Source organism: Geotrypetes seraphini, chromosome 2 (genome assembly GCF_902459505.1).
Source record: "Geotrypetes seraphini chromosome 2, aGeoSer1.1, whole genome shotgun sequence".
NCBI lineage: Eukaryota > Metazoa > Chordata > Amphibia > Gymnophiona > Dermophiidae > Geotrypetes > Geotrypetes seraphini.
In genome coordinates this window covers 380,547,688-380,570,169 of record NC_047085.1, presented here as the reverse complement: position 1 = coordinate 380,570,169, position 22,482 = coordinate 380,547,688, and the positions used below count along the sequence as shown (strand labels likewise).

The following is a 22,482-nucleotide window of genomic DNA, read 5'->3' as shown; positions in this document are numbered from 1 at the left end:
CGTTGTATACAGCCTAGGTCTAACTATATTGGATCGATGTATATGTGAATTGACTCAGGCTAAAATAGTATTAAAAATCTATGCCATATTTTTGGAGGGATCCAAATATTGTAAGCAGCGTGAGAAAGCGAATGAATAAAATGTAGTTGTTAAGGCACTTCCCCCGTCCTGAGGAAGATACGAAGCGCGTTGGTGGGGCGTAGTGTAACAGCAACATTGCACTAACAAAGCTAAGTTATCTAGGGGATAAGAAATGTTCAGTATATTACAAAGAGCACAGAAACAGTATGAAAAATTAGAATTAGAAACAGTGTGAAGAATATAAAAAAGAAAAAAGAGATTAGAATAGAATAGAGGGCACATTTGGGTGAGCCAGTGACGAGTGCTGCCATATTGTACTTCAGGAACCAACAAGCAGACAAGCGGATTCCCCTTGTGTCTTTTAAAAGTATTATAAGCTGCTTCATAAAGCATGATATACATTTAAACAATAGTTTGAAAAATCTTTGAGTGGATTGATATTTAACATTGTACACTACAAAACCTCAAAAGGAACAGCAGACTGCCACGTAGACATTGTTTCAGCTGCTGTTCACGTAGAGATTCATTGAAACATACAGTTTGACCAGAGGTACCTATATTCCTGTATAAATTAGACTCTGACAGTGATCCCTAGTAGTGCAGAAATGTCGATTGCACAGCTATACACCTGTCCTAAGAAGGTGTACATGTGTGCTTGCACTGTATGGGTGTAATGTTTTCCAATGCGTAAAACTGCTTTTATAAAATTAGCCTACCTGTTGTCAGGACCATGTGCACTTCTGTGCATGCCACATGTGGGCAAAGTACTAAAACATGTGAGTTCTTTATAAAATATGTCATGCTGTGCAGATATTATACTTGTCCATCTACACCAACGTCTGGGCCTGGTGTAAATGTCATGGTTTCAGTCTATAGCAATCAGAATGTAAAATTTTGTATATATATATATCGGATATTCCAGACCAATATTCACTTAAATAGCACTATTTCCAACAATGATCTGGATAAAAAGTTTCAATTAATTTTTGTTACCTTCTGCCTCAGCCCCGCCACTCCACCGCTAATAAATATTGATAGCGTGGAGAATTATGCGGGCCATCATCATCAGCTGTATAAATATACTTTTCATTACTTTCAATACTTTCATTATCGGCCACTGGGGACCCTTGATAAAGCACGTATGTGCGAAACATGTTGGGTCAATTCCTCCCGGGTCAGACCAGCTGTTAAGATAAGTGGCTGAGATCAGTTATAAAGTATATTTAATTCCTGATTTATAAAAATAATTTAAAGTATTGAAAGTAATTAAAAGTATATGATGATGGCCTGCATAATTCTCCACGCTATCAATATTTATTAGCGGTGGAGTGGTTTCAGTCTAGTCACGATTGCTGTCAGTTTACCATAGTCTTTATAAAACACATAGAAGCTTGTTTGTCTCTATAAAGTTGGGCACTGATATTTGGACATCAGTCCAAGATTTGAGCTCAACAAAATTGGCTAACGAGCCAATTGGCATTAATTGGCACCAATTTGGATATATGTGCACATCTTGCTAGGTTCTATTCTATAATAATGTGTACCCAAATCCCATAAAGTACAATTAAAAGGGGGCGTGGCCAGGAGCATTCCTAAAATTTGCCTGCAGTATTATAGGATGCACGCCCAAATTAGGAGCTGGAAATTACACCTGGTTTCAGAAGGCGTACTTTCTGGCAACCATATTTGGGTACCTTAAGCAGTATTTTATGCTAATCTGAGGCACTGAGTGCCAATTTTTTTTTTCAGCACCAATTTTTGAGTGCCATTTACTGAATCTAGTCTTGTGTGTGTAAATGCATATTTTGTAAAATACATCTATGCATTGTGTCTTTACTCCCAGGAATGCCTATGGCTGAGCAGTTTTATAAAAACAATTTTCCATGTGTAATCCATGCTTTATGTGCATGAAATGCTTTCTAAAAATGCTTCCATAATGTTTTTCAGCTTCTGAAAGAAATCCTAAAACCCAAATCAGTAAATTGAGCAGGAAGAAGTTGTTCAAAATTTAGGGCAGGCTCCTGCTTGGTTAAACCCTGCTGACCTGCTGCTAAATATTGCGTCTGACCGCCATGGCACTGTCCAGTTAGTGGCGAGGTGGTCTGGGGGTGGAGCTTAGACAGAGCTGGCACATAACTAGTTAGCAATGATATTCAATCTGCTAACCAGTTAACCATTGAGTTAGGATACTAAAAAGGCTGTCCTAACTATATCCGCTAAGATAACTGGACACCGTTCTGAATATTGGCCAATGTCCGGTTAATTTCAGTTGATTGCGTTCACCTGGATGTTGAATGCTGAAATACTGACAGGACCCAGCATTGAATAGCTGTCTGTAACCAAAAACCCACTAACCTTGCGGGCTGATATCAGGCCTATAGTTTTTACAAAGGAACATCTTCTTCTGGTAGACAAAAGTAGATCACAATGGGAGCTTCAGCTTCTGATCTGAAACAACCTTTCAGAGCGAGGCATTCTGTGGGCGAGACACTGGTGAGAGGTTCACACAATGTGGTGACTGAAACCTTTTCCCAGTGTGTGTGTATAAGGATTAAGAAATGTGACGCTGTGTTGAGGAAGGAAGACTGAACTGCACCCTAACTGGAAGGATGTTTGTAGAATTCAAGCTCAGTGAGGCAGGTTTGTGTAATGCAATGTTTGCTCTCATAGCTGGCTTTGGAGTTATAGCCGCTTTTCTTATTTAATGTTTGATTTTATTGGTCTACAGGAGAGACAGGCTGGAAACCAAGCATAAAAGAGAAAGGGTAAGACTTGATAGGATGATACCGTTTAAGCTGGGTTTTTGTAATTCCATATTGAAACATTAAGATAATTTTACACGTGATACATATTGAGGGTAATTTTATAAGGGGGGCACCTAGTATAAGTAGGGGTTCAAGTCAATATTATTAAGACAAGTAGGTGCCTTCTTGGGATCGGTAACATGAAATATGCTACAATTTGGCTTTCTGCCAGGTACTTGTGACCTGGACTGCCAATGTGGAAATAGGATACTGGGCTAGATTAACCAATGGTCTGTTCCAGTATGGCTGTTCTTTTGAGTACCATTTACTGAATCTAGTCTTGTGTGCGTAAATGCCTTTATTTAAATAATAAACACCACTAAGCCAGATTAATAACTTAGGGCTCCTTTTACAAAGGTGCATTAGGGCCTTAACGTGGGGAATAGCGCGCGCGCTAGCCGCTATTGCCTCCTTTTTAAGCAGGCGGTAATTTTTCGGCTAGCGCACGCTAATCTTGTGTGTGCGCTAAAAACGCTAGCGCACATTAGTAAAAGGAGCCCTTAATGTCAATATAGCAACTGGACTGCATAAACATCGCCTCAGTTTTTGCTCTTATTTGTCTTAGAGATGTTTATCATTTAACTATAAAGGAATTAAGGAATTATGAAGATAATGTTTATTTAAAAAGAAGAAAAAGAGTCGATGAGGAAATATAGTGGCATTTACTCAAACAGAGAATCTTCACATTAGAGTGCCACTTCTGAGGGTGCTATAAAAATTTTAAACTGGTGAGATAAGGTCTTCAAAATAAGGCAATTGTTTATGCAGTCCAGTTGCTATATAAGAAATGAGATTAAGTTATTAATCTGGCTTAGTGTTTAACTGGAATGGCCAGTGTGAATTACGTATTTGCGACCAATATAAGGGATTTATTTAAATAATAGCATTTATAGCAGAATTTGCATGCAAATTTACACTGACCCTGGAGCGGGCAACACGCGTATAAAAATGACTTTATAAAATTACCCCTTTATGCCTTATCTCTTATTATTGTTTGTAAATTTCTAAGAGAACATATTTAATTTGCTTTGCTATGCAAGAGCTTAAATGCACAAGGAACTAACTGTTTTGGCATGCTACCTTAACCAAACCTAGAAGATGTGATCAGATGTTCTTTTGGATTTTCTCCTTGGAAATACAGTGGGGGGTGTCAGTGAAACAAATCTACAAGTAGCAAAAACATAGCATGCATACAGCAATAAGTACTAGGCGAGCAACGGTACCTAAGAAACTAGCACTTCAGCAGATGCAAATTCCAGTTGTGCAGCCAAACAACATTCTTTCCAAAATCAAACATATAACAGGAAAGAATGAAAGAGCTATGTTTGTTTTCAGCTCCCACTTCTCTCCTTGATAGTAGTGCTGCCCAATTTCCGATTCGAATCAATTCACCAATTCACTTCGGGTGAATCGATTCGAATCGATTCTTTTTTTTTTTTTTTTTTTTTAATCAGCCTCCCAATTTGGTGACCAATGCTTTTCCCAGTGCCTTCAGGTCTCCTAAAGCAGGAGCAGCAGCGCTGCCTCTGGCTGGATGTCCATTGCTGCTGCTGCTCTTACTTTAGGGGGGCGAGGGTCGGGAAAAGCTGTAGTACTTAGATGTCCTTTGCAGCATTCTCCAGCTTCCCCCTGGCCTCCTGCTGTTACCTTCAGATAATACGACAGCCTGCAGAGAGGATCGCCAGTACTGTAGCGATCGTTGCAGGCTGCCATCTTCCTCAGCAGCATATTCCCTCTGTCGCAATCCTGCCCCTGACTTGAGAGGAGGGGTGGGATCGTGGCAGAGGGAACGTGCTGCAGAGGCCGATGGCAGCCTGCAAGGCTCACTACAGCACCGGTGATCCTCTCTGCAAGCTGTCGTATTATCTGAAGGTAAGAGTGGAAGGCCATTGCAAAGAAGGGGGGGGAACATGTAGGTCTTTGAGGGGGGTCAGGGGGGAACATAGAAACATAGAAAGATGACGGCAGATAAGGGCCATATAGCCCATCAAGTCTGCCCACACTATTTACCCACCCTCTTAAGTCTTCTGACCCCTTAAGTATAATTGTAATTATACTGTCACTCTACTGACCCGCTCATTTAAGTCCTAGTGACCCTATCCCTTGGCATGACCCCGTAGGGATCCCACATGGGTATCCCATTTGTTCTTGAAGTCTGGGATGCTGCGTGCCTCGACCACCTGCACTGGAAGCTTGTTCCAATGCTCGATCACTCTCTCCGTGAAGAAGTACTTCCTTGCGTCTCCACGAAACTTCCCTCCCCTGAGTTTGAGCGGATGTCCTCTTGTGGTCGAGGGTCCCCTGAGAAGAAAGATATCCTCTTCCACCTCGACCCGTCCCGTGATGTACTTAAATGTCTCAATCATGTCTCCCCTCTCCCTATGCTCTTCAAGAGTGTAGAGCTGCAATTTGCTCAGTCTTTCCTCGTACGGGAGACCCTTTAGCCCCGAGATCATCCTGGTGGCCATCCGCTGAACCGACTCAATTCTGAGCACATCCTTACGGTAATGTGGCCTCCGGAATTGCACACAGTACTCCAGATGAGGTCTCACCATGGCTCTGTACAATGGCATCATGACTTCAGGTTTCATGTTGACGAAGCTTCTCTTGATACAACCTATCATCTGCCGTGCTTTAGATGAAGCCTTCTCCACTTGAGTGGCTGCTTTCATGTCAGCACTGATGATTACTCCTAAGTCTCGTTCTGCCGTAGTCCTGGTTAAAGTTTCTCCATTCAGGGTGTAAGTTCTGCAAGGATTTCTGTTACCGAGATGCATGACCTTACATTTCTTGGCGTTAAAGCCCAGCTGCCACATCAAGGACCAACTTTCTAAAGTACGCAGGTCTTGCTCCATAGCATCTTGTAGATTATGGCTGTCTACTATATTGCATAGTTTGGCGTCATCAGCGAATAAGGTTACTTTGCCTTGAAGCCCTTGAGTCAGATCTCCAATGAATATGTTGAAGAGGAGTGGGCCCAGGACCGAACCCTGTGGCACTCCGCTAGTCACCTCCGACATTTTAGAGCGGGTACCGTTAACATGCAGGCCTTCAGGGGCCAGGCCTTCAGGGGAGGAGGGCCCTGGTGTAGAAGTGCATGGAGGGAGGGAAGGGGGGGTCAAAGAGACGTGCATATATCGGACTGGGGGAAGAAATAATGGGTCTCAAAAAAAATAGGAGAGGGAGAGAAGTTGGGCACAAGGGATGGTGAGGGGGGTGGGGGATAGAGATACTGGATATGAGGGTAGTTGGGAAGAGAAAGGGAGAGCTGGTGGACCCTGGGATGGTGGGGAAGGAGGATGCTAGATGAAAGGATAGTTGAGAAAAGGAGAGATGATGGATCTTTGGATGGTGGGATCCATCGCTGCTGAAAAAAGGGAAAGATGCCAGACCTCCAGGGCAGGAGAGGGAAATGGAAGGGGAGGACAGAGATGGAAGATGGATGGTTAGCACGGAGAAAGAAGGAAATGACAAATGGGCAGGAGACCCTGGCAAGCGAGCCTGGGACCAACATGATTTGAATAATGACCAGACAACAAACGGTAGAAAAAATAATGTTATTTTCTGCTTTGTGATTACAATATGTCAGATTTGAAATGTGTATCCTGCAAGAGCTGGTATTAGACCACGAAAGTGAGCTAGGATTTAACGGAGAGAAGAAAAGTCTTTTTTGTTTATTTTGTTTATACCACAGTGCCAGTGTGGGAAAGGGAGGGCAAAGGGGGTGAAGAGGCTATAAAATAAACCCACCAGGATGTTTAAAAAAAACAAAAACCACCCAATTGGGTGAGAAAATTGAATTGAAAAATCGATTCAATAGGCTGAATCGAATCGAAAATTTTTTTCCTGAGTCGAGCAGCACTGCTCCTTGACATTTTCACTCTTAGAATTCTTTCCCGTTGAACTTAGTTGAATTCAACAATGTCAAAGTAGGCTGATGGGAATTCAGAACTATGATAAGTGACTGTGAAGCATCGGCCTCACTTCATGCTAGTAAAACTCCAGGTTTGTGGCTCGCTGACCTTTCCCACTGTCCAGTAGCAGATGAGCTGTTCTCTTCCCATTGATATGGCAAATCTTTTCAATTGAACTACAAAATAGCCCCATTTCTGTTACGTCCCTTCCGGATTCCATATACTAGGTATTCAATCCCAAACCGCAGTCCGGATGTTGCGGAAATCCACATCTTTTCTGAACACATGCTCCACCCCCTTAGCCTGAGAGTCAGCAAACAACCTTAGTCCGAGTAAAAGTCTTTTGCTGTTGCCCTGCTTCTGTTTATTATTTTTTTGCTTTTAAAGTTCCTTTTTTGGTAGCTTCAGTGCCTTGAGACCCCCCTCCCCGATGGTCCCCTGTTAGAGAAAAGGACACAATCCTGCAGAGCTGGACTGCAGCTTCACCTAGAAACTCTTGTAGATATGTGGAGCCAGCTTGCTGTGTGCCACCCTGTTCAAGTACCTGGGGTCCTTTCCTGTAGAAGTTTGCTAGCTGGTGACTATGTCACAGGTTTCTAGTGCAGGCTGTGTGCGTCTGGACAGAAACCCACTCAGGTTTCAAGGTGCAGGCTGCCTTTCCCATCCCAATCCTTGGGGGGCGGAGGTTGCAGTCAGTCTCTAGCTGGTCGGCAGTCCAAAGATCTTCATTCCTGTGTATTTGGAGCTGTTCTGAGTCAGAAAGTACTTTTTCTCCACTCAGCTGCTTTAAAAATGCTGACAGACAAAGGCAGAGACTGTGAGTACTTCCATTATTTTCTATGGAAACTTCTGGGGTGGCTTGTGGATTGATTTAAACTTTGTTTTTCACAATTTCTGTGGGTAGGGTTCAGGTACCCCTCCTCCCCAGACCCCATATTGCTATTTTTTTATTTTTGTTTTTTTGTTTTATTTTTGGTGCGAATTCGTGATGGAAGCCATCTTGGATTTTTAAAACTATCTTTTTTTCTAACTTTGATTTTTGCCTCAAAACCCCTTCGATTTGACTCTAATCTATTAAATGTGGACATTGATTGCACCAGATGAGTGCTGGATCAGCGATAGCGTGCCGTGTGCCGTAGTAGCTGGGAGAGGGGGCGGGAGCTGCAGACTTTGCATTCTAATAGGTTGGGGAACCAGCCTGGGTCCGTGCCTTCCGAAGAAAATTCGCCCAGCGGCCGTTCTGGAGTCTGGCGCAGTATGACTGCATTCCGAGTCTGGGGACTCTTTTGATGCAACTCATGTACCTCAACAGAGCTCTGCCATGATTACAGAGTGGACCTTTTTACCGGATTTTATTCAGCTCCTCTGAATGGCATATCCTCGAACCCCCGCTCATTTGATGCAGCCGACGGGCGCATCGGGGCTTTTTCAGTCTATGGCTTCTGTGGTGAAGCTTTCTTTTCAGGATCTCTCTTGTCCTGGCTATGTCAAATATCTATTGTGGTTGTTACTATGTAGATTTTATGTTTCTTCTGTCTCCTGCCACTGTATTTAATTTGGATCTGGCTGATGCCTTTGCTAGGACTGGACTCCTTGGCTGCCCTGAGCATCCGGACTTGGAGGTGCTGATTCTTCTTCACATTTTCAGCGGGCTTCTGACCACATCTTTAAGGCTGATGTTCAGAAAGAGCTCCATTTGGATTTTCCACCTTCTAGGCTTCAGTTCTGCACCGCTCTCCTCTGACTTTTCCATTCTGTCCACAGCTTCTGGTTCTGGTTTCAGAACAATGTGATCCCCGGAAAGCTCTTTCCAATCTGCTACAGCTGTGTCTATGCTTTATCACCTGAATCCTGCTTTTTGGCAGGTTTGCACAGCCTGAGGTAGATTCCACCTTGGCGCAGATTTTCCAGTGCGCAGCCCTCCTTAGTGATGGGGAGTGAAATTTCAGGACTCTCAGGATTGCAGAAGGAGTTATGTTACAAAATATTTTTTCTAGCATCCTTAGGTAGCATCCTTAGATGGCTACTTCCTTTATGGTGCGTGCCTGTCATTCCAGCTTGCGCAATGCCTCCTTTGTGGAAATGCAAGCCTGTTCTCTTCTGGTGCTGATTGGTGTGGCTGCGGTGTCTGGCGACCTTTATGATCTCATTCAAGTTCTTAGTACATTTTCTGTTGGTGCAGAGTCTGAGCACCAAACTCTTAATAAGGACGCTTCCTTGAGGATCCCCTTCAGCGGCCATCCTTTCAAGGGCCAAATTCTTGTTGGTATAGCTCTGGATGACCTCTACTCAGGTGTTGTGAATGTCGCCCTACGCTGCTCCCTGTGAACCAGTTTTTGCTGGAAATCGGAAGGGGATCGTCGTCCTCTTTGTTCCTCCCGCAGGTATTATCAGGGATACTCAGGTTTTTCCTCCTAGAGTCATTCCCAGGGTTACGATCCTGTTGCCCCAGTTCCAATTCCAGGTGTCCTTGAGTTCCTGTACAGTGGCTACACCTCACACACAGAAAAAAAAAGAAAGTGCCGATGTCACCTGTGGTGGGGGTGGCTTCCTCACTTGCAGACTGTCTTCTACCATTTTATCAGGAATGGACGACTTTCATCAGACACTTGTTAGTCCTCCTTTGACTGCCTCTAGCTTGGTTTCTGGACACCGGCAAGTTGACGGCAACAGATTCCAGGGTCTGCAATATTCTGCAGCGCCTCTTTGTCTTCAGGATGCTAGACCAGTCTACGAATGGGGTCTTAGGCGGATACACATTATATTTCCTCATGCCAGAAATGCTTGGAGAATTGGAGACATATTCTTGTTCTACAGTCGGTCACCAACTTCCTGCAAATTCCCTTTTATGAATGGACAAAGGAGTACAAGGCTCTAGCTGCTCTCTCCAGGGGAGTTTCCGGTGTCTTTGAATCTCCTAGAGATTTACCTCCATATTTCATTCTGCCCAGAGCATTGCAGGTTTCTGTGTTTCCATGTTCTGCAACTGCACTTCCCGTTCACAGCTCTGCCCCTTGGCTTCGCGATGGCTCCTGCACTTTCATAAAAGCGATTGTGGTTGAAGCAGCTTTCCGCCAGCAGGGGGTCCACATCCACCCTTCCTGGGACAGCAGGTACTCCGGGCTTCGTCTCGTTTGTACAAAGGCATTGGGTGTACAAAGGCATCCTTCCAGTCTCTGAAGTTTCTGCGGCTTCTCTAGTTTCTGGGGCTTCTCTTTGTCTCTAGAAAAGGTCGTGTGTTTCTTCTCAGGACAAGTAGACAGAACCTTCATCAACAGTATTCTCTTGGACTGTCCAGCTCTCTCTGCCTGGTTTAATTTTCAGGTTCTGGGGTCTCGGGGAGCCTCCTTGGAGGCTATCCCCTAGGTCAGAGCACCCATGCGCTCTTGACAAGAGTCCCTCCTATCTTGGTGATCTCTGCTAAGTTTTTTTTTCCCTTCAGAGGCCGCTCTCCTAGATGGATCCAGCTAGCAGCAATTGGTGGCTTCAGGGGGTGGCTCTCGGCCAGGGTTAACTTCTTCGGATTTCAGAGTGGATAACTCTTCACACGGATGCCAGCCTGTTGGGTTGTGGGCTCATTGTGGAGCCCGCTCCATTCAGGGGTAGTGGACTCCTGGTCCGCAACATTGGTTGACATATAATCTGGAGCTTCGGTAAATTCAAATGGCACAACTTGCTCTCCAGTCCCTTCAGAAAGACCAGTGGTGCAAGTTTCTTCGACGCCATGGTGTTGGCATATGTACTTCACGAGGAAGCTCTAGTACTCCCTCTCTTGGACCTCTGGCAGAAGAGCTTCTTCTGTCTTTTTCGGTGGCCCATGGGGCCGGAGTCGACAATGTTCCGGCAGTCTTCCTCGGCCGATAGGTCTGGTCTCAGGAGCATGGTTCCTCTCACAGGAGCCGTTATGTCGCCCACGGCAAGTAGCCGCCGATCTCGTTTACAGCATTTGACGAGATGTGTGCCTGTGTCATGAGGAGCATCTTGCGCAATTCGTCCTGATGAAATTTGCATGACAGTTTCTTGTTCCTCTCTTCATACTTTTGCCCGGTTTTACTGAGTTGGTGTGGCAGTGCATTCTGATACCATTTTCGGGACATCAGGTTTGAGGGTAGGTTCTTCTGTCTCTCCCTAGCTACCGTGGTTTTGGTATGTCACCTAACATATGGAATTCTCCAGGGACATAACAGAATAAAAGATTAGGTTTATACCTTCGATAATCTTCTTTCTGTTAGTCCTTGGAGGATTCCATACGACCTGCCCTCTGTGTCTTCATTCAGTTGTTTGAGTAGCCTGCTCCTTTCTGCCTCGGTCACTCTCATTACAGCTTTGAAGTTTTTCCAGCCAATTGGCAGATCCTGTGGGGATTTTTATGAGTATACACATTACCGAAGGCCTTTCTTGGAGTGCTCGCTGCACACAGCAGGTTAGTACTGCATTATTCCTCAATGTTTTTTCTGAGTTGCCTTTGTGCCTGTTTCTCACTTGTTAATATTTTGCAGAGCAAGCCAGTACCTGCTTTATATGTGTTTATGGGGATTCTCCCCCATACCCCCTTGTCCTTGATTTGCAGGTATGTGCTTGGCTTTAGGACTGAACTAAGGTTGTTTGCTGACTCTCAGGTGGAGCATGTGTTCAGAAAAGATGTGGATTTCTGCAATACCCGGACTGCGAGTTGGGATTGAACACCTAGGCCCTGATTCTCCAAAAGTGCGTCCCGATTTTAGGCAGCTGTAGACGTCCTACAGCTGTCTAATCAGCCAATCGAGATGCACGTTTTTAAAAAAAAATGCTCCCCAGGCAGGCCGCCCGGGAGAGGCGTCCTATACTAAACGCCGATTCTGTAACCGGCGTCTTTAGAGAATCGGGTTAAATTAGACGCAGCCGCTATACTTATGGCAGCAAGGGATCTCCCTGCTGCAATATGTATAGCGGCCGCGGTTTTTGCGGCCGCCTGTCCCATCACCGACAGGAGAATGCCTAACTCCTCCTGTCGGAACCCCGAGCCCCCTCCCCCCCAAACTCGTAATCACCGACAGGAGGATGCCCAACTCCTCCTGTCGGAACCCCGGAACCCCCTCCCCCCCCAAACTCGTAATCACCAACAGGAGGATGCCCAACTCCTCCTGTCGGAACCCCGGAACCCCCTCCCCCCCAAACTCGTAATCGCCGACAGGAGGATGCCCAACTCCTCCTGCCGGAAAGCCCAACGACCCCCCGCCCCAACTAATCTCCCTCCCCCAACTAACCTTTCAATGTTGGTCAGCTGGACGGGTCTTGCTGCCGTCCAGCCGACGGGTCTGCCTCGTGGAAATAAGACGGCACGCCCCTTCCCGGCCCATCCCCGCTAAATCTAAGGCCTGATTGGCCCAGGCTAGGCACCTTGGCCAATCAGGCCTTAGGATTAGTGGGGATGGGCGGAACCGCTATGCCTAAGGCCTGATTGGTCCAGGCTTCTACAGCCTGGGCCAATCAGGCCTTAGATTTAGCGGGGATGGGCCGGGAAGGGGCGTGCCGTCTCATTTCCACGAGGCAGACCCGTCGGCTGGACGGCAGCAAGACCCATCCAGCTGACCAACATTGAAAGGTTAGTTGGGGGAGGGAGATTAGTTGGGGCGGGGGGTCGTTGGGCTTTCCGGCAGGAGGAGTTGGGCATCCTCCTGTCGTCGATTACGAGTTTGGGGGGGGAGGGGGGTCCGGGGTTCCGACAGGAGGAGTTGGGCATCCTCCTGTCGGCGATTACGAGTTTGGGGGAGAGGGGGTTCCGGGGTTCTGACAGGAGGAGTTGGGCATCCTCCTGTCGGCGATTACGAGTTTGGGGGGGGAGGGGGTTCCGGGGTTCCGACAGGAGGAGTTGGGCATCCTCCTGTCGGCGATTACGAGTTTGGGGGGGGGAGGGGGTTCCGGGGTTCCAACAGGAGGAGTTGGGCATCCTCCTGTCGGCGATTACGAGTTTGGGGGGGAGGGGGTTCGGGGTTCCGACAGGAGGAGTTAGGCATCCTCCTGTCGGTGATGGGACAGGCGGCCGCGGCCGCTATACTTTATTGCAGCAGGGAGATCCCTTGCCGCGATCAGTATAGCGGCCGCGTCTACTTACAATGTAGACCAGCATTTTGCTGGCCTACATTTTAAGCGTCTCTTCCTCTACTAGGGAGACGCGTAGGGCCTCCTAAGTTCGCCTAAGGCCTGTAGGCGAGCTTAGGCATCTTGCGGGTCTCCCTAGGCTCCCGGAGGCGCCTTCAGGCCTGCCTGGGGAGCATTTAAAAAAAAAAAAAAGTGCATTCCGATTGGCTGATTAGACAGCTGTAGGACATCTACAGCTGCCTAAAATCGGGATGCACTTTTGGAGAATCAGGGCCCTAGCGTATGGAATCCTCCAGGGACTAACAGAAAGAAGATTATCGATAATCTTAATAACTTAATCTTCCATTAGCTTCACTTATAATAACCTCTGGCCAGCCTGAGCATCTGAGGTCCCCCCCCCAAAGATAGATGGCTAGAATATTTGTCAGGTGTAATCAAGACAAACATGGCTGGAAGTAAGAGTAATGGAATTAGAGTGTGTACACTTGTTCATTTTCCCATTAATCCTGGCACGTACCAGAGGCTAGTCTCCCTGTCTGGCAGAAACAATTTCATCCCAGTCAGATTTATAGTGAGATTTGCTGTAACAAAACTACCAATGCCTGAGAACTCCTGCTGGTTTGTATCTTGGTTCTAAAAATGCCCTCTGAGTGGAAATGTGAATTATTTGTAAACAAGAACACTATATTGTCCACTAGTTTTTACTAGCTGATAACCAAACAGCCAACATAACTGCAGACAAATTTCTCTCACACTGCACAGGAGAACAGAAATTAATCCCTTTTGTCAATATTTTCTTTCAAGTAAAGAACCCAAAGATCCAGATCAGCTGTACAGCACGTTAAAAAGCATCCTGCAGCAAGTGAAGGTGGGTATTGGTTTTCGTTCTTTATGTGTTTGTGCTTTGAAAATGCTTTTCAGTATGGAATTTCCATGTTAGATGTTTTATGTTGTGTTGTTGTTTTTTTAATCAAAGAGCCATCAAAGCGCTTGGCCCTTCATGGAACCCGTGAAGAGAACAGAAGCTCCCGGATATTATGAAGTTATAAGGTTTCCTATGGGTAATGCAATTAACATTTTTCTAAGTATAGCTATAAAGATCTCTGTAGAGGGCAATGAGTGAGAGAAATGGGTGCCTCATTTTATACATCTGTTAACTGGATTTTGGAATTATAATTATGGCTTCAGATTTTAGGTATTAACTGAAATATACCCCTGCTGCAAAAAAATTAAATGTAGGTGTTTCTTGGATAAACACCGGAAAACACTACTTTTCCTAATATAGTTTTAACCTTCCTTGGCTTGTCTTGTATCCTCCACCCAGTTTTATTGCCTGTTCTCCTAAGTGACACAAATGTGTACATTTGATTAAACCAGAAAAGACACTCAGCAATGGGATTTGTGATACAAATATACCAATAAACACCAATATATTATTTCCTCAAATAACACAAATTAACTGGAAAATAAACACTTCAATTTACAATTTATAAACATCTAGGAATAGAAGGCCTAATCATAACAGGGCATTGTTTCCCTCCTAAGCAATGACAGATTATCATACTTTGCAGGGTCATGCCATTGCCCTGAGAAGTAATAATTTTTTTTGTGTGTCCAGATGAATTTTGTTTAAAAGTTGTGGTACTGAATCCAGAGTACACTGTATAGCAAACATTTTCAACGCTTGAGTGTTTCAAAGCTGAATATAGCTCACAAGTAAAGGTTTGAAACAAAACAGAAAAAAAAAACCGCTGTTGAGATGGTGATATTTAAGATGCAGGCTTTATTAAAAATACAATTTAATAATCCACATAAAATATATCTAGGACCCAGAACATTGGGAACTATGGACCCAACATGGTCTGTGTTTCGACAATGATGTCTTTCTCAGGGGGCCTTAAAGATCTAGATATAAAAATTTGTGGATTAAAAACTAAAAACAAACTGATTCGTGACTCTGCGGGGGATAGGGATACCTTGAAGTCGCCTGTTGTGATGCTGTGGTCTCAGTCATTGCGCGTCGGCATACGGTACCGGTTGAGGGCAACTCGGCTTTGCAGAATTCTGAGGATCGTCGGATAGAGTCTCTTCTTAAGCAGAGTTTTGATGTGGCTGCCTTGACTGTTCTGGTGACTCGGGCTTGTCATGTTCTGGACCAGCAGTCTCATGACTGGTCCTTGGTGGATCAGGAGGTGGCTAAGATTGAGATGGGTGCTTCTTATCTCTCGGATGTCATGTATGATCTGCGAGCTTCGGCCAAGTCCATGGCTCTCGGTGTGGCTATTCGCTGTACCCTGTGGCTCTGGGGTTGGTCGGAGGACATGACGTCTAAGGCTAAGCTTACTAAATTTCCTTTTTGGGAGTCGTTCTTGTTTGGCGAGGATCTGGACAAGTTGGTTCAGACCTTGACTGACTAAGGTGTCCCGTCTTCCTGAGGGACCAGGTTTTCCCTCTTTTGCAGGGGGCCATGGTTTGGGGGCATGTGTGAGATTTTTGCCGTTATCATCCTAGTAGGGGCGCAGCTCCTTTTCCTTCTTCTGGGCCTTTTAGGGGTCATTTTTTTCAGCGCATGCAGTCCCTTTGGGGGGGGTTGGCCCACTGGGGAGGCTTGATTCCTCCAGAGGCTCCTGCGCCGCCCACTCAGCCCAAAGACTCCTTGCAGGCCCTTCCCGTGGGCGCCCAGTTGCGGGAGTTTTACCAGGGGTGGGCCAAGATCACGATGGATCAGTGGGTCCCGGAGGTGATTTGGGACTGCTATGCTCTGGCGTTTTCTCACCCTTAGCCAGATAGTTTCTTCTCTTCTCCTTGTCAGGTGGCTTGGAAGAAGTGGGCTTTTCGTCAGACCCTACAGCAGCTGTTAAGCAAAAGTCCCAGTGCGTCCTTGGGAGATTTGCACCGGCAGGTATTCCATTTACTTTGCGGTGCCCAAGAAAGAGGGGTCTTTTCAGCCCATTTTAGATCTGAAGGGAATCAACAGGGCGCTCAGGGTTCCATCCTTTCATATGGAGACTCTGAGATCTTTCATTCTGGTGGTTCAGCCAGAGGAATTCCTGACGTCTTTTGATCTGACGGAGGCCTACCTGCATGTTCCCATTCTGGCCTTTCATCAGCGGTTCCTTTGCTTTGCAATCTTGGGAAAGCACTATCAGTTTTGTGTTGTTTCTTGTTGGTCTGGCTGCGGCTCCGCGGACTTTCACCAAGATTATGGTCATGGCGGTGGCCTTGCGTAAGTAGGGCATTTTAGTTCATCCCTATCTGGACGACTGGTTAATCTGAGCAAAGTCTTTTCAGGAGAGCTATCAGGTTACGGCTCGGATTGTGGAGTTCCTGCAGTCACTAGGATAGGTAGTCAACCTGTCCAAGAGCTGGTTGACTCTGTCTCAGCACCTGGAGTACCTTGGGGTTGTCTTCGGCACCAGCTTGGGGAAGGTCTTCCTTCCAGAGGCCCGAGTGGACAAGTTAGTCGCAGATTCGCCTTCTGATGGCTTCTCAGTGTCCTCGAGCGCAGGATTTTCTCTAGGTATTGAGGTCGATGGCGGCCTCCCTAGACATGGATCGGTAGGCTCTGGCTCACATGTGGCCACTTCAGTATGCTTTCCTTCAGTGGTGGTCACCTCAGACGCACGCTCTGGATTCTCCAGTTTCTTTTCAGGGGTTGGTTCATTTCAGCCTTCCAATCTGATGCAGGGATTGAGTCTGAGTCAGCCTCAGTGGACAGTGCTTGTCATGGACGCCAGTCTCCTCGGTTGGGGAGCTCAGTGTCTTGGTAGCTCAGCTCAGGGTAGCTGGTCTCTGGAGGAGGTGTCTTGGTTGATCAATATTCTGGAGACCAGAGCATCCAGTTGCTAGTGTTCCAGACGTTGCTAATAGCAAGTCAGTTCAGGTTCTCTTGGACAACGCCATGGCGGTAGCTTACATCAGTTGTCAGGGGGAAACCAGGCAGTGTCTGGTGGTGCAGGAGGCTCATCTTCTGGACTTCTCAGCTTCCCACATTGTGGGAGTGGAGAATGTCCAGGCAGACTACCTCAGTCATCACTTGCTGGATCCCGGCGATTGGTGTCTTGGCTCCATAGCCGTCAAGTTGATTGTGTAGGGCTGGGGACGGGTGGTCATGGACCTGATGGCCACAAGTGTCAATGCCACAGTTATTTAGTTGGTGCAGAGATCTTCAGGCCAAGGGGTTGGATGCTCTGGTGCAGCCTTGGCCAACGGAGGGCCTCCTGTATGTGTTTCCCCTGTGGCCGATGGTAGGCAGAGTCCTTCTTCGCATTGCTCGGCACACCAGCCGCATGATCCTGGTGGCTGCAGACTGGCCCAGGCGTCCGTGGTGCGCAGCTCGGCTTCTCATGGCAGATCCTCTTCTGCTGCCCCTCTCACCTGATCTTCTGACGCAGGGTCCCATTCCAAGTTTATTAAGTTTCAAGTTTATTAGGTTTTTATATACCACCTATCAAGGTTATCTAAGCGGTTTTTACAATCAGGTTCTCCAGATCACTTTTGTCTTACGGCTTGGCTCTTGAAAGGGAGTGCCTAAGTAAGAAAGGTTATTCAGATAAGGTGATCTCCACCCTCTTCGGTTCCCAGAGAATTTCCACCTCTCAGGCTTATGTGCAAGTTTGGTGTATATTTGAGGAGTGGTGTTCCACATGTAACGTGGATCCCATTCAAGTGTCTTTACCTCACATCTTGGAGTTCTTGCAGGATGGCCTGGACAGGGGTCTTGCCTGGTCTTCCCTCTGGGTTCAGCTTGCGGCTTTGTCTACATTTCACAGTTTGTTGCATGGGTGGCGTTTGACATCTTTTCTGGATGTGATTCATTTTTTGCGGGTGGCTAAATTGCTCCTGCCTCAGGTGTGGCCTTCAGTTCCAGCCTGGTACTGTCTATGCTCATACACCCTCCGTGTGAACCTCTGGGCTCCTACACGCTGAAGGACCTTACTCTTAAGGCTGTCTTCCTGGTGGCTATTACTTCAGCGAGACATGTTTCCGAGCTGCAGGCTTTATCTTGTAGGCCTCCCTTCCTGGAGTTTTCTAAGGAGTGTGTCATGCTGCGGCCGGTTCCTTTTTTTCTGTCCAAGGTTGTTTCCCCTTTTCATGTCACGGTTCCTTCTTTTCTGTCGAAGGTGGTTTTGTCTTTTCATGTCAACCAGTCCATGGTCCTCTCAGTCTTGGGTAGTTGGGAGGGCTCTTTGGAACAGAGGCAGTTGCGCAAGTTGGATGTCTGTTGGGTCCTTCGCTCTTATGTTCAGCAGATCCAGGAGTTCCTGAAAATCAGATCATCTTTTTGATCTCTTAGCAGATCTTTGTAAGGGGGATACTGCTTCCAAGGCTACCATTGCACGCTGGATCAAGAAGACTGTCACTTCAGCGTATCTTCTTCAAAAGAAGTCTGTTCTGGAATTTCTCAAAGTTCATTCTGCTTGGGGGTTAGGCAGCTTCTTGGGCTGAGTCTTCCCTGGTGCCTCCAGTTGATATCTGTAATTTGGGGGTTTGGATTTTTCTCAATTCCTTTATACGGCACTACTGTGTGGATGTTCAAGCACATATGCAGTGTTTGGGGAGCATGTTCTTGTGGTGGCCCTTCGGGGGTCACACCCAAAATGAGTACTGCTTTGGTACGTCCCATCAGTGAGCTGTGCCGGTCTGGGGAGACACTTAAAGGAGGAGAAATTAGATTCTTACCTGCTAATTTTCTTTCTTTTAGTCTCTCCGGACTGGCACAGCCCCCACCCTGTCTGTGTTTTTTTTGGATTCACACATGAAGAGTTCATTTTTTTTTTCTGTGGGATCTCGTGTTTTTGGTAGGTTAGGGGAGATGAAAAGAACAGCTGACAAGCTTTGGGGACATTTATGAAGGTCCTTATCCTCTTCAGTTTCCAACAGTATTTCTCTCTGTTAGTTGTTACTCCCTTTTGGGAGTGTTGTTGCTGTTATAATTCACAGTTCTTAGTTTTCTTAGTTCTACTTGGCTATTCGGCAGACTGATTGTACTTGGGACTGCACAGCCCACTTGTACTACAGCCAAAAGTTTGTGTCTCAGTCTCCACCTGCTGGTCATGGTGAGTTATTACCCATCAGTGAGCTGTGCCGGTCTGGAGAGACTAAAAGAAAGAAAATTAGCAGGTAAGAATCTAATTCCTCCTTATTTTGCAAAAGGAAATCTAAAATAGTGAAGTATTCCTTCTGAATCAAAACAAAGCACATTGATTTTCATTGAAAATATCTGTTAAGAACTGTATGGGAATCATAACAGTTTCAGAACATTAACAAGCCTGATGCAGCCCATAGAGACAAAATAAGAGGGCAGTCTAAGTTTATTGGCCCACAGTTTTCTGACACTGTCACTAGTATAATTGAAATTAGAGATGGCTAATATTTTCTTTCCTGTGCAGATCTGAAAACCATGAGTGAGCGACTCAAGAACAGATACTACGTGACCAAGAAACTGTTCATGGCAGACTTACAAAGGATCTTTACAAACTGCCGAGAGTACAACCCTCCCGAGAGTGAATATTTCAAATGTGCCAATATACTGGAGAAATTTTTTTACACTAAAATTAAAGAAGCTGGATTAATTGAGAAGTAAAATCATTGTCAATAGCAGGAGGTACACAGTATAAAGATGAAATACCAGCAAAAAGTAAAAGGAAAATATATATATATTTATAGGGATATGTTTATAAAACACAAATCTTAATTTAGCACTTTAAAATAAACCTTAACGGGTTTAGGGTTTTTTGTGTGTAATTATATTTAAAATTGAAATTATAGGAAATATTTTATATTTTGTCTCAAGGATACATTTTAACCTAGTGTGCTATTGTGGCTGTATACATGTTTTCACATAAAAACTGGAAGAGATTTTGCGTGGTCATCCATGGGAAGCTCTACTTATTTTGATTACTTGATGGGAGAAGAAGTTTCCTGACCATGGGCTTTCTTTTGTTTGTTTTTCAGTCTTCTCTTACCCACATGCACATTTGTATACCCTTTGTTGTTCCTGCCTTCACTCCTACATCCAAGACAGAGAAATATGATAAAGATCAAATGACCCATCCAGTCTGCCCATTCGCAGCATCCACTAACTCCTCCTCTAACTAAGAGATCAATGTGCCTGTCCCATGCTTTCTTGAATTCAGACACATGCCCTAAATGCCATTGATGGACTGATAGGGCTATCACTATTAAACATCTAGTTTCTTCTATCATTCTCAACTGTGACATACCTAGGCTCAACCAGCTCTGCTAAAGAAAGGGTACAAACAGAATGACAGAAATAGTATTAGAACTCAGGGAAGCACAGGAGAATTACAGAGAAACCCTAGTACAAAAAAGTGAGGGGGGAGGTAAGCCAGTAGTCGGGAATCTATGGTAATAAAATTGGGCAGAGTAGATGGGCCTCCTTTGCCAAAATATTCTACATTCCTAAGAGTACTGCTGTTTCAGGTCAGCCCAAACTGTACATATTAACTTGGTTTCTGATGCAGTACCTTTTTTTTAATAGAAAATCTCCTTAACAGATTATTGAAATTACTGTAGGGGGGATATTAAATGCAGATATAATCTTGATGTGCTGATCAGGCTAACTTTTTTAGTGCAGAAATTCACTGTAGGTGAGAGCTGTATGCTGAGCTATATGCTCTGTCTGGGTTACCTCCAATGTTTTTGTCAAAAAAAGACCTTTGGGGTTTAACTCTACAAAACCAGGTCTTGCGTGAGATAAGTTGATGTAAGCCTTAGCCCACTCTTGAAATAAGATAACTATAGGCTATGTTAGTGGAATACAATCCATAGAAAATTAATATTAGCAAGATACCTATTGTAATTCACCAGAAGAACATATTTGCTTCCCACAGCCTGATCCCATTATCTCCATCCTAGATATTTGCCCCCCAACTGGAACATGAACCCAGCAATTCACATTTTTCCTCTCCTCATATGTGCCAAGCAAACCCTCCCTACTCATTGCCCCAGCACAAACAAATCCATTCCCACTTCCTCTTTCCTAATGCTTAACCCTAGCTAAGTAAACCTCTTTTTTCAGTCTCCTAAATACCTCTGTAGTTCTCATTGGTGTCAGGTCAAAAGCGCGCCAGGACAAAGGCGTGCCCAGACAATTGAGCGCAGCGCGGAGGCGTGCACCGCTCAAAATTAATGTTTTTAGGGCTCCGACGGGGGGGGCGTGGGGGGAACCCCCCTCACTTTACTTAATAGACCGCGCCGCGTTGTGGGGGGTGTGGGAGGATGTAACCCCCCACATTTTACTGAAAACTTCACTTTTTCCCTGTTTTTAGGGAAAAAGTTAAGTTTACAGTAAAATGTGGAGGGTTACAACCCCCCTAACCCCCCATAACGCCGGCGCGATGTCTATTAAGTAAAGTGGGGGGGGTTCCCCCCCACGCCCCCCGTCGGAGCCCTAAAAACATTAATTTTGAGCGGCACACACCTCCGCACTGCGCTCAATTGTCTGGGCGCGCCTTTGTCCCGGCGCGCTTTTGACCTGACACCGTATATTGAGAAGCCTAAAGCCTTATGTCTATCACTCTCTTGTGGCAGAGTGTGTATGCACACTCCACCAGTCACCGTAAGACAGTCATTCATTGAGTAAACACCGTTTTACCTTATAGCCCACAGTGACTTACAGCATAAACAATTGCATACAGTCAATAAAACAGCAATGTACATAACAAAATCATTATTTATGTATACAAAGAGAGAGAAAGAGAGAGAAGTTTTGCTTATGCTGGACATAAGTTCTAAAATTAAAGATGTAGACCGGTAACCATGCACAGGTTATGAAAACTACATATATCCCTATGTATTGAAGAACTTGTTCTCACTTTTGTCATGTATCATATTTTAAAACCATTTCAATAAACCAGAGCATTTGACTAACTAGTTAGATTTCTGAAACCATATTCTTTATGATTGACGTTATTGTATACTGTATATATTTAAATTATGAATTTACTATCCATGTGTATACTGCCATAGGAAACAGATGTTCTTTATCATCCCTCCAGACTGACACAGACAGATGGGCTAACGCTCCTCTACCAGCAGGTGGAGACTAAGAACACACTGAATTATTACAGTACAAGTGGGCTGTGCAGTCCCTCATAGAATCAGTCTCCAGCAGGTGGAGGTGGTAAGCCTGTGCAGTCTTCTTTTAGGCATTGGCAGGGTCTATTGGAAAGGTTAGGCAGTGGCCTTTTTATCTGCCTCTATTTTCTGGTTGAACAGAGCTGGGGATCTTTAAAAAAAAAATCCAGACTGGAGGCAGTGCCTTTCTTCTGTGCTGGTTTGCAGGGACTGTGTTCATTCATATTTTTTTTCTCCCATTCAGCTGTTGGTTTCATTTAGCCTGCCTCGAGGTTAACAGCATTTCTCACAAGCCGAAGACGTGCTCAGTGTGTTCCCACTGAGGGCTTATTGCTGCTGGCCTTTGTTCTTTTTGTTCACAGCCGGAAGGGGAACCCTCGCTAGCTTCTGAGCTGGCTGGCTCGAGGATCTCCCCTACCATTTCCTTTTTCAACTGACTTTTCTTCTTTGGCAGGAAACTCTGCCATTTGTTCTTGCCATGTACAAGGTGTTTTGCATGC

General features: G+C 45.4%; 1 protein-coding gene across 1 annotated transcript in view; it reads left to right on the top strand.

The window, feature by feature from the left end:
• KAT2B (lysine acetyltransferase 2B) overlaps window positions 1-20,972 on the top strand; it is a 141,733-nt gene extending 120,761 nt beyond the window's left edge. Inside the window, exons 17-20 of the mRNA XM_033932862.1 lie at window positions 2,810-2,846; window positions 13,685-13,748; window positions 13,857-13,941; window positions 19,273-20,972. Of these exons, the coding sequence (XP_033788753.1) occupies window positions 2,810-2,846; window positions 13,685-13,748; window positions 13,857-13,941; window positions 19,273-19,466 (380 nt within the window). The 3' untranslated portion in view covers window positions 19,467-20,972. The remainder of the gene's footprint in view (window positions 1-2,809; window positions 2,847-13,684; window positions 13,749-13,856; window positions 13,942-19,272) is intronic.
• Window positions 20,973-22,482: the final 1,510 nt, after the last annotated feature.